Source organism: Rhagoletis pomonella, unplaced genomic scaffold, assembly GCF_013731165.1.
Source record: "Rhagoletis pomonella isolate Grant_MI unplaced genomic scaffold, Rhpom_1.0 Rhpom_scaffold_00002, whole genome shotgun sequence".
Lineage (NCBI taxonomy): Eukaryota > Metazoa > Arthropoda > Insecta > Diptera > Tephritidae > Rhagoletis > Rhagoletis pomonella.
Window position 1 is genome coordinate 14,695,261 of NW_023458556.1, and position 12,868 is coordinate 14,708,128.

The 12,868-nt window shown below is 35.3% G+C and overlaps 2 protein-coding genes across 3 annotated transcripts in view; one reads left to right on the forward strand and one right to left on the reverse strand.

Annotated features, from left to right (window-relative positions):
• The window catches only part of LOC118733113 (vascular endothelial growth factor C-like), a 66,214-nt gene that overhangs the window by 19,009 nt on the left and 34,337 nt on the right, over nucleotides 1–12,868 (forward strand). The window lies entirely within an intron of this gene.
• LOC118734463 (teneurin-3-like) lies at nucleotides 1,791–9,963 on the reverse strand. Its single transcript, XM_036464181.1, has 7 exons — nucleotides 9,832–9,963; nucleotides 8,321–8,459; nucleotides 7,589–7,747; nucleotides 7,190–7,381; nucleotides 3,289–3,349; nucleotides 3,034–3,164; nucleotides 1,791–2,913 (listed from the first exon to the last, which is right to left on the reverse strand). The coding sequence occupies exons 1-7, from the start codon at nucleotides 9,961–9,963 to the stop codon at nucleotides 1,823–1,825; spliced, it is 1,905 nt and encodes a 634-aa protein (XP_036320074.1). The 3' UTR covers nucleotides 1,791–1,822.

Genomic DNA, 12,868 nt, shown 5'->3' on the forward strand with positions numbered 1-12,868 from the left:
GACCATGTGACTTTCATTGTGGTGTGGTCTCCGTTATTGACTTTCCAACCAGTGCATCTCTCGAAGCCTAAAAGCACCGCGATTTTAGTAGAATGTTAAGTGGAGTATCCATTGCCTGCAAAGGAGTTGTACAGAGAGCTCCACATATGTATAAAGAGTAGCGCAGTTCTGTGCACTTTCTGATGGGCTAGTTGTCTTGATTTCATGCTGAGGCTGGCCCACCAGACCGCCACCACACATAAGGGAGTAGGACTACTCACCGTAGTATATATTTAACCAATATATCTTGGGGAAAAGATCCCACCCAATTATTTACTCTCTTAAAACTATAGAGAGCTATCGTTGCCTTCCAAACACGAACATGGGTATTTTGCACCGCGCTTAGCTTTTTGTCTAGTACCACGCCTAGGTACTGCGTGAACTACCCTAGTTTGAGTGTAGTATTTTCTATAATGCGAAGTTGTAAAGAGGGAATCTTATACTTCCTTGTGAATAGTGAAAGGATTGTTTTGTATGCGTTCATTCACAGACTTTTTCTTTGGTCCAACTTTTCACCAATCTTAATTTGACCTGCATGATGTCACACAGTGTTTGAGGATATTTGCCACTAAACACCACCACAAGATCGTCAGCATACGCTATGATCTTAGATCCTCCTTCCCTGCCAACTCTTTGTTCCATATTCCTAAAATAATAAGGATTTCTCAATGTGCATAACAATTTCGTGCAGAGCTGTTTCAATTGATTTTGCCCTTCATGTAAGCATGCTGAGATTTCCTAAACTCATTGGCAATTGATTTCCTGATATAAGATTCAATCGTCGCGCTAATTCCTTTAACCGGAAAGAGTACAGGCTCGTTTTTTTCAACATCTTTGGGATGTGACTGGATGTAAATAATCCTTTACAAATGGCAAAATAATCATGTAATACTTATCTCCAACGACTACTGTAGCTGTGCCGGTGAAACTTTTACCGGACCCGGGGTTTTTGTACGACTTAAAGAACTCTATAGCCCAAACTAATCTCTCCTTGATGAGAAGATCAGCTGTTACCGGCTGATCTCTTTCTAGAAGTGGAATATCGGCAGCGCCTGGAAAATGTATACTAAGGAGAGGATCGAGGGTATCCTCTTTAGCTGCATTCATGTTCCATCGTTTTGTAGCAAGCATCCTGTGGCGATGCGAGGTCAACTCGAGATAACCTTCTAGAGTTTCGTGTCTACAGACACAGATTCCATCGGGCCAGAGAAGCACATGGTCTATGGTGAATTTTCCAGGTCTTAAGCTATACGGATAATACCTAAACAGTAATAATACTAATAATTAAGTATTTTACGTTATCGACATATAAACGATTAGATTGTATACAAAAAATTTTATTTTTTTTTATTTTTAAATAAATACATAAATGTAAGAAATTCAATAAATTAAAATCAATAAATAATGAAATAAATAAATAAACGATTTTGCTAAGATAATCGCACTCAAAATTAATTAGCGATATGCTGCAAAAACAATGAACACTACAAAGATCAAAATTTCATAATAATAACAGCATTCCTTTGCAAGGACAGCAGATTGATATTTGCAAATACATACATACATCGGATAGCATATGTTACTAATTAAATAATAAATGCAATAAACTATGTACACGTACATCCATATATCCATATTGTCTATGCATACATATGTACATACATATATGTATATGTTCATGAGTAACCACTTAAATGCGTAATTAATTGAAATCGAGCACCGGTCAACCGTTACCATTACCACCTAGCCAACACACCACACCCTGAGCAGCACTGCGACTCAACTATGCAACATGATTAAGCACGTCTGGTATTAATTGGTCCTCCTCATCCTCGTCATCTTCATCATCCTCGTCGTCATCCTCGTCATCGTCATCATCATCGTCGCCCTCTTCGTCGTCATCGCCCTCCTCATATTCATCACCGTTGCCATCCTCATCGGCTGCATTATTAACGGAAGGAGCTGCTAGATTTGAATTGACTTTATGAATGAGTTTATTTTGAATGGCTGGCTCGAGAAAGTGCAACGGTATTGGTATGGGACTTGAAATGGCCACTGGTGTGGCTGGGGAGGAGGAGGAGGAGGAGATGCTGGCGTGCGGATGACCATAGAGTAAATATGTGTCTTTTGTGTTGCTACTCTCGTCTGCCTCTCGGCTGGGCACCGACGAGGCAGCATGTGACTTTAAAGCAACTCCGGTTGTATTAATTAAATGTAAATGAGTGCTAGCCGTTATTGTTTTTGTTGCTGTCGTTGGTGCTGCATTCGCGTCAGACGCATTTCCTGTCAATGGCAAGTGTGCTGGGTCAGCTTGTGCCGCAGTTGCTTGTGACATGTTTTTATTAGAAACGTTGGCCATTGAGGATTTGGTGTGATTTAAAATCGTCAACTTATTAACGGTGGACTGAGTTGATGCCACTTCTCTATTGAATTGTGTCTGAACTGGTGTTGAGTCTGTTGATGGCGCATTCACAGCTGCAGCATTCCTATCATTCGCCGAGGGAGTTGCTGTTGCATTTTTTAATTTCGTTGCAGTTATTGTCTCATTATTTTCCTGCTCCACTAAATTCCCCAGCTGATAATCACTGCTGGCATCAAAATCGTCAACATCGCCATCATCCTCATCGTCATTGTCATCGTCATCGCCATCGTCATTGTCATTATTTTGCGTTTCATCGTCCCAACTGGGCATTGGTGGCGGTGTGATGCGCGGCGCTGCCGTTGAGGTCAACATGAACTCATCCAAAATCTCGCAATTTTTACCCAAATATCCTTGTTTGCATTCGCAGCGATAGCTGCCATCATTCTTGGTGAATGATATGCAACGTCCGCCATTCGCGCACGTATCCGGATGTTCATCGCAGTACGTCAGCTCTGTGAGGGCGTTTAAAAGTATGAAAAATATATGCAAATAAAAAAGTAGATATTTTCATGTTTTCGCCAGTGTGTAGAGTAAATTGTAGTTGCTGCTTTAACACTTCTACATCTACTCACTTTCATCGCACAGCATCCCACCCCAGCCTGGTTTGCAATTACATTCCCACGGCCGTTCACAATCGCCATTCACACAACCTGGATAGGGGAAGCATTGGTCACAATTCGCGCCTGTCCAACCGACTCTGCAGCTGCAAAGCAAAAATAAAAGAAACAACAAGCAACGTACATATAAATGCTGGCAATGAGAGCGGTGATATAACAGCAATTCAATTTGTTTTGTTTTTGAAGCCATTTTCGAAACAGCAAACTCACCGACATTCTCCCGGTTTGGCACAGTAGCCACGCTGTTTGTGACAGCCCGTTGCACAAATAGCTAAACAAGTGTAATGAAAACAATCAAAAAACAATGAAATGAACAAAAACAATAACACCAAGAAACCAACAAACTCACATACACGCACCCATAAACATACTCAATCACATAGAAACGTAAGCTTTGCCGACAGTGTTGTCTCGCAAAATTTTCCGTATCCGGAAACGAACAGGAAACTACTAAAATTTTCGTTCGCTTACTTATCCAATAACGCTAAAAAAACAAGGAAGTTTTCGTATACGGAAACGAATGGAAAACGATTTAAAATTTCGTTCGTCCGAAAAGGAACGATAATTTTTTTTAATTTGTTTAATGAACATTTAAAAGTATGTGTCTCGTTAAAAAAAAACGCAAAGCATTCTTTTTGCATATATTTCAATCATGTCAAAAGAGTTAACGTGAAAAATTTTAGAAATACAATTTTTTATTAGTCGATTTATGGTCTTTACAAATGGTATGTGCGAAGTGCCAGACATATAGCTCAATATTTATGGAAAATAGGCGATATTAATGACGAAGATGTATTTCAGGTGCGCGATTAGGTCTTGAACGATCCCTAAACGATCACTGATTTCTCTCAAATTTTCACTTACATGGTTTTTCTTAATGCTTTCAAATATTATGACGCATCGCTCATAAATTTCGAAAAATGTTTTTTTAATCAGTCTATTATTATATATACGTGAATAAAATAATATATATGTACATATGTGCATAAGCAATACTATATAGAAATCTCCCATTCCAATATTTAATTACTTTACATTAGGGCTGTGCGATTAATTGATTACTCAAAATTTTAATTAATCATAAAGTAAATAATTCAATTATTCGATTAATTGGAAATTTTGATTACTCAAAAGTTCAGTTACTCGAGTAATCAAGATTTTTGATTAACCAAAAAAAAAAATAAAAATATTTGAGTAATTTGCTTTATGATTAATCAACATTTCGAGTAAAATGAGTGATCAACATTTCAACTCTTTACATATGTATAAAGTAATTAGAGTTCCTTGATACTTTGAAAACAACGTTTCTGTTTTCAAAAATTAAAACGAAAAATTGTTTTCATATACAGAATGTAAAAAAGAAAATAAGCATTTTCCTAAGAAAACGCTTTTAACGAGCAAAATTATTTTTTTTGAGTTATCATATTTCAAGTAACTCGATTAATCATCGTTTTGAGTAATCAAAATCTTGTTTACTCGAGTAATTGATTAACCGAATAATTGGTTAACCAACTTGCTCGAATAATCGAATAATCGCACAGCCCTACTTTACATAATATGTCTTTTGACTGTGTATTGTGCTACGTGGCGTTACATACGCAGTATATCTTTTTCAAATTTTCATTTAAATACAATTCCGCTTTGGAATCTTATTCTTTATACAAAACTGAAGATAATGCATTTTCTAAGATAAGTGTGCCTTCATTTTCGACCAAAAACAAGTTTGAATAATTCGTCGATGGTGTTCGCGCAGCATGAATTTAGGCGCAAATTCCTCGGTCTATTCGGACACCAACTGGGCAAACACAACGGCATTTAGCGCTCGTTTCCGTAAGTTGATCAAATCTGGCCGGTATGATTTACTTGACTGAGTGGAAACAAATTAAGACTTCAAATAAATATAACCCAAACACAGAACCAAAGCCTTTCATCCATACAAAAATTACATCATAAGAACATCGATTGACAACTTATGCTATGTAAGTATGTATTTTAAAAACAATTGAAATGTAATAGATAATCGTAGAAGTCCTATTGCCACTACCACTACTATCGCAGATATCAGTGAGAAAGTTCGAAGGTTATTTTACTAAATGCTATAAATAGTTAATTTTACTGGAGGCAAGTGCCCCCGACTACAGGTGTCAATGAAGATAGCGGCGTTTCTGCTCGAAATATGCTATTTCGTAGTGGACTCGCTACGTTTTCTAAGCGTAGGAAGATATTACAGTTGTTAGCCTAATGAAGATACTAAGTTTATATATCGTCACTAGACGCGAACAAAAGCGGCAACTGATATTAGATTGGTTAGATCAGATTCGATTATTGTTTAAAGAAGGGGGCAGCCCATATAGTTAATAGGAAGATTCATCGTACTAAAAATCTATTTGGTTACAAGTCTTCTTTGATCTGGGCCTACTAATTTCTTCACTGTGAAAGATAATTAGGGAGTTCACAAGGTGTTGAAGACTGTCGTACTGTTGTATGTCATAAACTTTAAACGGCTAAAACTATATTTAAGGAATTCGCAAGCTAACATAAAAGTTTTATTATGAAATTTCACACCGTTAGAAAATAGTTGGTGGTGATTTCAAGTCCTCTAAAAATTATTTAGCCGTTAAAAACTTTACAACATACGACAATACGACACGTACGACACCTTGTGAACCACCCAAATATGCTTAGCTTATCCCTCTTGACACTACCTGTACTGGTCAGGGGAAATCACTTCCAGGTGTCTCAAGTACTTCAATACTCTACCAGCAGAGGAGCCTTTAACAATGCATTGAATAACTGTTTTTTTTTATCCTTGTTGATATTTCATGGACGAGGTTTTTAGCCTGCCAGTTAACTTCTGTATTTATCTAGTAATATTGAGACTTCCCTAAATCAAATTAAATTGTCAAGTGGATATATTTGTAATGTAATTTAATGGCATACAACTTAGCTAAAAAGGCGTCTATTCGGTCTTGCAGTTAGGTGTGAAATTTTGCGGAAGATATAAGCCTAATAAGCTAATAATACCCATCCCACTTGAGAATTTAAATTTTATGCCCCACTTCTTCTCTGCCAATTCCATATAGAAGCAATGGTTTTTTGAATAAGACCGCTTGCTATCCCCGATATTTGACTTCTTCAGTCAAGGTTTCACATTGTCCCTCTTCTGGCGAAATTAAAGATACTAGTCTTCTTGGAGCCGATATTGAAATTATTTTTACGAATATATTCAGCGCTTTCTATAGGAGGCTAGAGGTGGTGCCTTCCAATCTACCTCTGATTAGAGTTACAATGGAAAACCGAAGTTGTGACTAAATAGAGAGAGCAGTTCGTTTACTGCGATGGATACTCCATAATACAGGGTGGATAGCTTTGCTCTGTGGAACCTCAGCTAGAGTTCTTGGACATTTGATCTTTCAGGAATGATAGGCACGCAAAGGTTGTAAGATTGATGCATCGGTATGCTTTTCGTTGGCCGGATGAATTCCTACTAACTCGAAGATGCTTCTGCCCATTACTTCTTGCTACTGTAGCCGTAGGGATTTTCACGCATATTCTGCCCTGAATTTAGTTAGCAGTATTAGAAAAGCAGATGTGGAGGTCCCTTCTGTAGATGAGCTGGGAAGATAAAATCTGCCCCAGGGTGCTTGAATCAATCTTAAATAGGAGCAATGTACGACCAAAAAAAATTACAAAACAACACGAAAAAGTTTAGTTGTAACTGATCAGCTTTGCGAAATTTGCGTACTTTTTAAAACTTTCACTAAAAATGAGCTTAGAGATACTTTCCGAAATATCTGTATCTAAATATCGTTAAATTTTTATATTGTCTACCAAAAAATGGGTGCATTCAAAAACTATTGATTTCAGGCTAAAGCCTATTTAGAAACTAAAATTTTGTGCTTAACACAAAATCGCAAGCACACACTGAATTTCGAGCCATTCGTACCTTTGAATATATGTATGTGCAAGTATGCAAGTGTGTGCGTTATTCCTTTTTTAAATTTATCAGTTACGGAATTTTTCAATTAATTCTCACTTAAGCCACACACACTCTCACCGCACGCCTTCTACTACATACATACATATGCGTATAGTATTTATGTATAGTCACCTGTTTGGCACAGTAGCCCCGTATAGCCGGGCAAGCAATTGCATTCGAGTGGCTTTTGACATGTACCATGTTGGCAGCCGGGCAGTACGGCACAGTCACTGCAGTTGCGCCCAGCCCAACCTAGGCGACAACGACACTCACCAGGGGCCTCACAGTAGCCGCGTGTATTGTGGCAGCCAGAACGGCAGGTTGCTAAAAACAAAGCAAAGTTAAAAATGAAATTGATTTTGGAACACGCAAGTGGCTATACTTTTTTGCCTATTGATAGGTGTATGTGCATGTAAGTATGAAATGTATGTATATGTGAATGAAAAATTTAGTTAAGGCCTACGAAATTTTGCTTAAATATGAAATATCTTCTTAACGTATACACGTATACGTATATTCAGATTTACTTACGTTCGGTACAAAAGAGCCCATCCCAGCCTGGCTTGCAGATACATTCGAACGGTTTATTGCAATAGCCATGTTGGCAGCCCGGCAGTGGTATGCAACGTTCACAGAAATCGCCTGTGTAACCGATGCGACAGCGACACTCGTCCGGACGTTGGCAGTAGCCTGTAAGAAGAATAAATCATTTAGTTTGTGTTTGCAAATTTTCCGACAAGTGCATAGGTATTTTTTTTTCTTGGGATCAGCTTAAAGAAGTCTGCTGTTGAATTTGCTTTTATTAATTGGTCTGGGCCTAGCAACCAAATGTGTTGTCATTTATGAGTGTAGGTAACAGAGAAAAGTGATAAAATCGATAAAAAGGATGCAGGCAAAGCTTTGAAAATGAATTATCTATTTACAATTGAATAGCTTTTGGGGTGTGTGAAAAGTTTGTGATCAGCACTGATAGTGATATTTTATGGAAATAAATAAAGTTCTCAGTTTTTTTTTAATTTTGCATTCATATAAATTTATTCTTCATAATAAATGCCAGCTTAGTTAAATCAATATAACTTATTTGGATACAAGAAGAAAATGATTGAATGACAGAGCGTATGAGTGACTTTAATTTGTCGAATGAGATCCTTATCGAATTTTCCTTGAGTTCAATACATAAATATTTATTAGTATCTTTATCCATGCCCTTGTATAATTTATTATTTCTTGATTTAATTTCCTAAACTATTGATTTTGTTTTACCATTCATTGGATCGCATCCTTTGCGACACAGCGGCACTTGACACAGGTCGCCTTGCCAGCCGGGCAGACATTTGACATTACCCTTTTCATCGCAAATGTAATGTAAATTAATTTTCTCTCTTTGAGATTTTTGACAAGCCTGAAAATAATAAGAAATATAGCAGTGTAGTATAAATAGTTAATAATTTGTTTATGTAGCAATTGGAATGTATTTGGGAAATTAAATTTTGTCATTAAATAAATTTATATATATATATGTATCTACATCCTACTAATATTATAAATGTGAAAGTTTGTATGTTTGTGTGCTGGGATTGTTTTGTTCTCGACGGTTTTACATGAAATTTTGCAAACATCTTATGGAAATGGATTGAAAAATAGGCTATTTTTTAAGAGTAGACACCTGTTAAATTAAATAAATAAGTTTAATCAAATAATACAATACAGGGTTATGTGCTAGCCTAGCGATCCGAAGGTCGCAGGTTTGAATCCAGAATTTTTTTTGGAAACAATTTTTTTGGAAACAATTTTTTATTATCTTATCTGATTAGCACATTTTGCACTCAAAATAACTAACTTATTCCCAATTTTAATAATAATTTTAATAATATTTATAAAAATAAAAATTTTTATTTTTCGTTGCTTTTAGTTAGAAAGCTTTTCTCCTAAGAAGAAAATACTTAAAAGCTTTTTATTTAGTTTTTATACTTAATCATCATGTATTTCAGAAAAAACTTAAATGTATTTCAGAAAACCTCAAATGTATTTCAGAAAAGGCAAAATATGTTTCAGAAAAGCTCAAATGTATTTCAGAAAAGGCCAAATGTATTTCAGAAAAGTTCAAATGATTTTCAAAAAAACGCAAATGTATTTCAGAAAAGGGCAAATTTATTTCAGAAAAGCATAACTGTATTCTAAAAATATTTTTGTGAAATACATTTGTGCTTTTCTGAAATACATTTGCACTTTTCGGAAATACATTCGCATGTTTCTGAAAATCATTTGAATTTTTCTGAAATGCAATTGTGTTTTTCTGAATTTCATTTGGCTTTTTCTAAAATAAATTTGGCCATTTCTGAAATACATTTGAGCTTTTCTGAAAATCATTTGCGTTTTTCCTAAATACTGTTGGAAAAGGTGTAGACATTTTTCTAAAAAAAGAAATTTTGATGAAACTTTTTCGAATTTTCCTAATTTTTTTATACGCAAAGTCTGAAATTCGGACTTATAAGGTTTTTCTAAAATAACTAGCTTAAATTTCATAAAAAAATAATAAATGTTAAATAAAAAAATAAATAAAAATATCCAAATTTTCTTGAAATTTCGTGTCCGTATTCATATTTTCACTACTGTAAGTTAGCTTGGCGCAGAAAATCACTAGTTTTTGTTGCATCCAATGTGCCCTTATATTAAAAGTGAAAAAGTGGACGTATTTTTAATTTATTTTTTAGCGAAGTAAATTGAAATACCTAGGCCTAAGTTCATATTTAAAATAGCTGACTAAAACTCACCCTTTGTTTCCATTCCGGCATATCCGAGTTGGCATATCTCAAATCATAGTTACGTTTATGGTATGAAATAGCTGGCAGTAATGTTGGTGCCAGCGTAAAGTAGGCCAAATAAATAAGCCAATTGCAAGACATATTTTTGTGTTGTTATTCTGCTTCTTGTTTACATGTAATCTTAGTAATTATGCAATCGAACGATACTCAATTAAACTTTGCCAAACACGTTTTGAATTGTGTTTTGTTTTTTTTGTCATATAAAACGCTCATCAAAGAAATTGCACTTTCTTTTGGCCCAGATCCAATAGTGGAGCCGGTGAATGCAAAAAAGTAAATAAATAAATATAAATATAAAGCAAACGTTAAAAAAAACAACACAAATACTAAATAAAAAGCTCGCCAAGCGTACATAGCTTGTTGTCAGTGCATTTATTTGGCACACATGAATAAATGTGTATGCATGTACATTAGATCGTACCAGACACAAAAAGTTCGCCGCACGCCACTGAGTCTGAAATATATTTGCATAGCGATTTCATAAACAATTTATATTTTTTTTTTGCCCGCAGATAAGGGTCGCCTTTTTAAATTATTCGGCATAACTTCGGCAGTTAAAGTAAGATTTAGCAATGTTCTTGTCTCGAGAAGAAAATTTTTCGTTTCAAAGTTCATTAACCCCTAGTACCTCATTCTAGTACTTACCCAGCAGATCTCAGTTACTACCACCCTAATGTCAAGTAAATTAAAGCTATGGAAGTATTTAGATTATTCCAGTCGAACTATAAAAAAAAATTATTGTCGAATGTAGGTCGCACCGAAAAATCTAAAATGGCGACTATTAGGTTGGGCCAAAAAAAAAAATTTTGTTTCGAAATTGCCTTGCAAAAATACTTTAGACACCAAATTTTTTTGTTTGCTGGTAAGCTGGTGCAGTCTAATGTACACAAGTGCGCACAAATAAACACACAACATGGAAAGTGAGAAAAAAAACGCGTCGCGAAGCATGTTAAATTATCGTTTAGCGCGCTGTGGCTATTGAAGCCAATGCGTCTGCGCGCATACTGTCCAAGTATGCATGTATGCAGTATACAAAAACAAGAAGTGTAAGAATAAGAAAAAAGTAAAAACAAACTAAATAAATTAAACAAAATAAATTAAAATAAAAACACTTTCGACGTGCAGTAAATGGGTGTTGGGAGAAATTTCGATGACAAATCGCGATTGACGAGTGATAGTTGTTTTGTTTTTTTTTTTTAGCGAGTAAACGACTTTGACGCGCATGAAAGTGGAAATTCAATTACGAACAAAATTTTTGTATAAAAAAATCCAGATAGGGAAAACTTTTAAATTCGCATGATTTGATAGCATTTTTAAAACATTTGGAATTAATATTTTTTTTTTAGCAAAAATATGCTTCTCGTCACTGCTACTTCTATGCGTTTGTTGAAAGTGGGTCACATTCATTTTTATAGCACATAAAATTTTTATGACTGGAGTCACTGGCAGTACATAAATAGTTCATGCCACTTTAAGTACAAGTAGTTACACACAGTTAGTAATGTTAAAAAAAAATAGTCATAGCCACAACTCACTAACAAATTTAACTTATGTATGTAAAAAAAAAATTTTTCAGTTTGTTATACAAATTGTTTTTTTTTTTTAATTTCTTATAAATTGCACTGCTGCTAGTAGATCATTTGCACTTTTTTGCATAAATTTTCACCGACTTTATCTCTACTTTTCTTCGTTTTAATACAAACAACTTACTTCAACGTTCGCCCAACGACTGCGCGCGCAGCTCTGATCAAACTAATTTCTTTTTGACCACTCAACTGCAATTCAAGTCCATGGCCAAGCGAAGTATGGCTTGAGTGCTTTTCAGTTTCACTTCTTTATTGTTTTGCAGAAGCGTGTTTTGTAGTTGAATTTGAGCGTGAGTGAGAGTAGTTGAGAGTTGGCTTCGGCGATAAGTTGATTCTGAAGTGTGTCAACCGGTCGGTGTTAATCAGCTGTTTCAGTTGCCGCCAGTTCTTTTTAACGCATTTCAAGTTTGCTATTTAAATTGCGCTCTCCGGTTATTAAACATTTAACAGTGTAATGTATACACTGGAAGAAAATTATAGGCTAAACAGCAAATCAAATTGTGTTGGTGTACAACTGCGGAGGCTTAATTATAGATATGGTATTCAATTGATGTTATAAAAAGTATGCAAAATGGAAAATTATAAAAGAAATATTTGAATATGAAACTTTTTCCTATGTGTTTGGCCTGTAATTGTGTTGTGAGTATTGCATTATGATTTAAATGGAGGAACCAGGTCGGCAATTTAAAGTGCGCCTTTTAATATACTCTTTCAAGCTGTGTTTATTTTCAAATCGCATCCTATTTAGAAGCTAAATTAGAAGATCTTCGAACATTGCAGACAATCGAAGGTGTCAATGGAAGTAAAATAAAGAAAAATCAATCACAAAAAGCACGTAGGTGCATCTCTGATGAAAAGGGCAACATTTTCCCTTTAAAATACAAGCTGTATCAGAAAAAAATACTGGAGAAATCGAACACGAAACGCCTATCACTTCAAAAGCTCAAGAAGATGGAAGAAAACTGGTTAGTGACTGCTTTAAATATAAGAAAACGCGGCATTCCAACCGTATCTTTCTAGTGAAAAATCAACGCTTTGTAAATAGTTTTAATTCGTCCATCATATTCAGTGGTTTTTGCACTTTTCTGACAGAAACTGAGAAAGATGGGCGTAAATACAAGAAGAAAGCAATGCACGAGCATAGAATGAACCCAATTCATCATCCGCACAGTCAAAAGCCCACACTCAATGTACCTTTATATAAATGCCCAAGATGAATTCATTCTCAGTGATTACATTGCTAATTTTAACAAGACAGCGTACATGATAGGCGTGTTGATGCACAGCAGAGCTGTAAAATGATTGAATCAATAGGATCTGCATTCACTCGACATTCTTTTCAAAATGTTGATTGTTTGTTTGTATAAAAAAAGCCTCATTCCTGAGTGGCTTAAAATGCT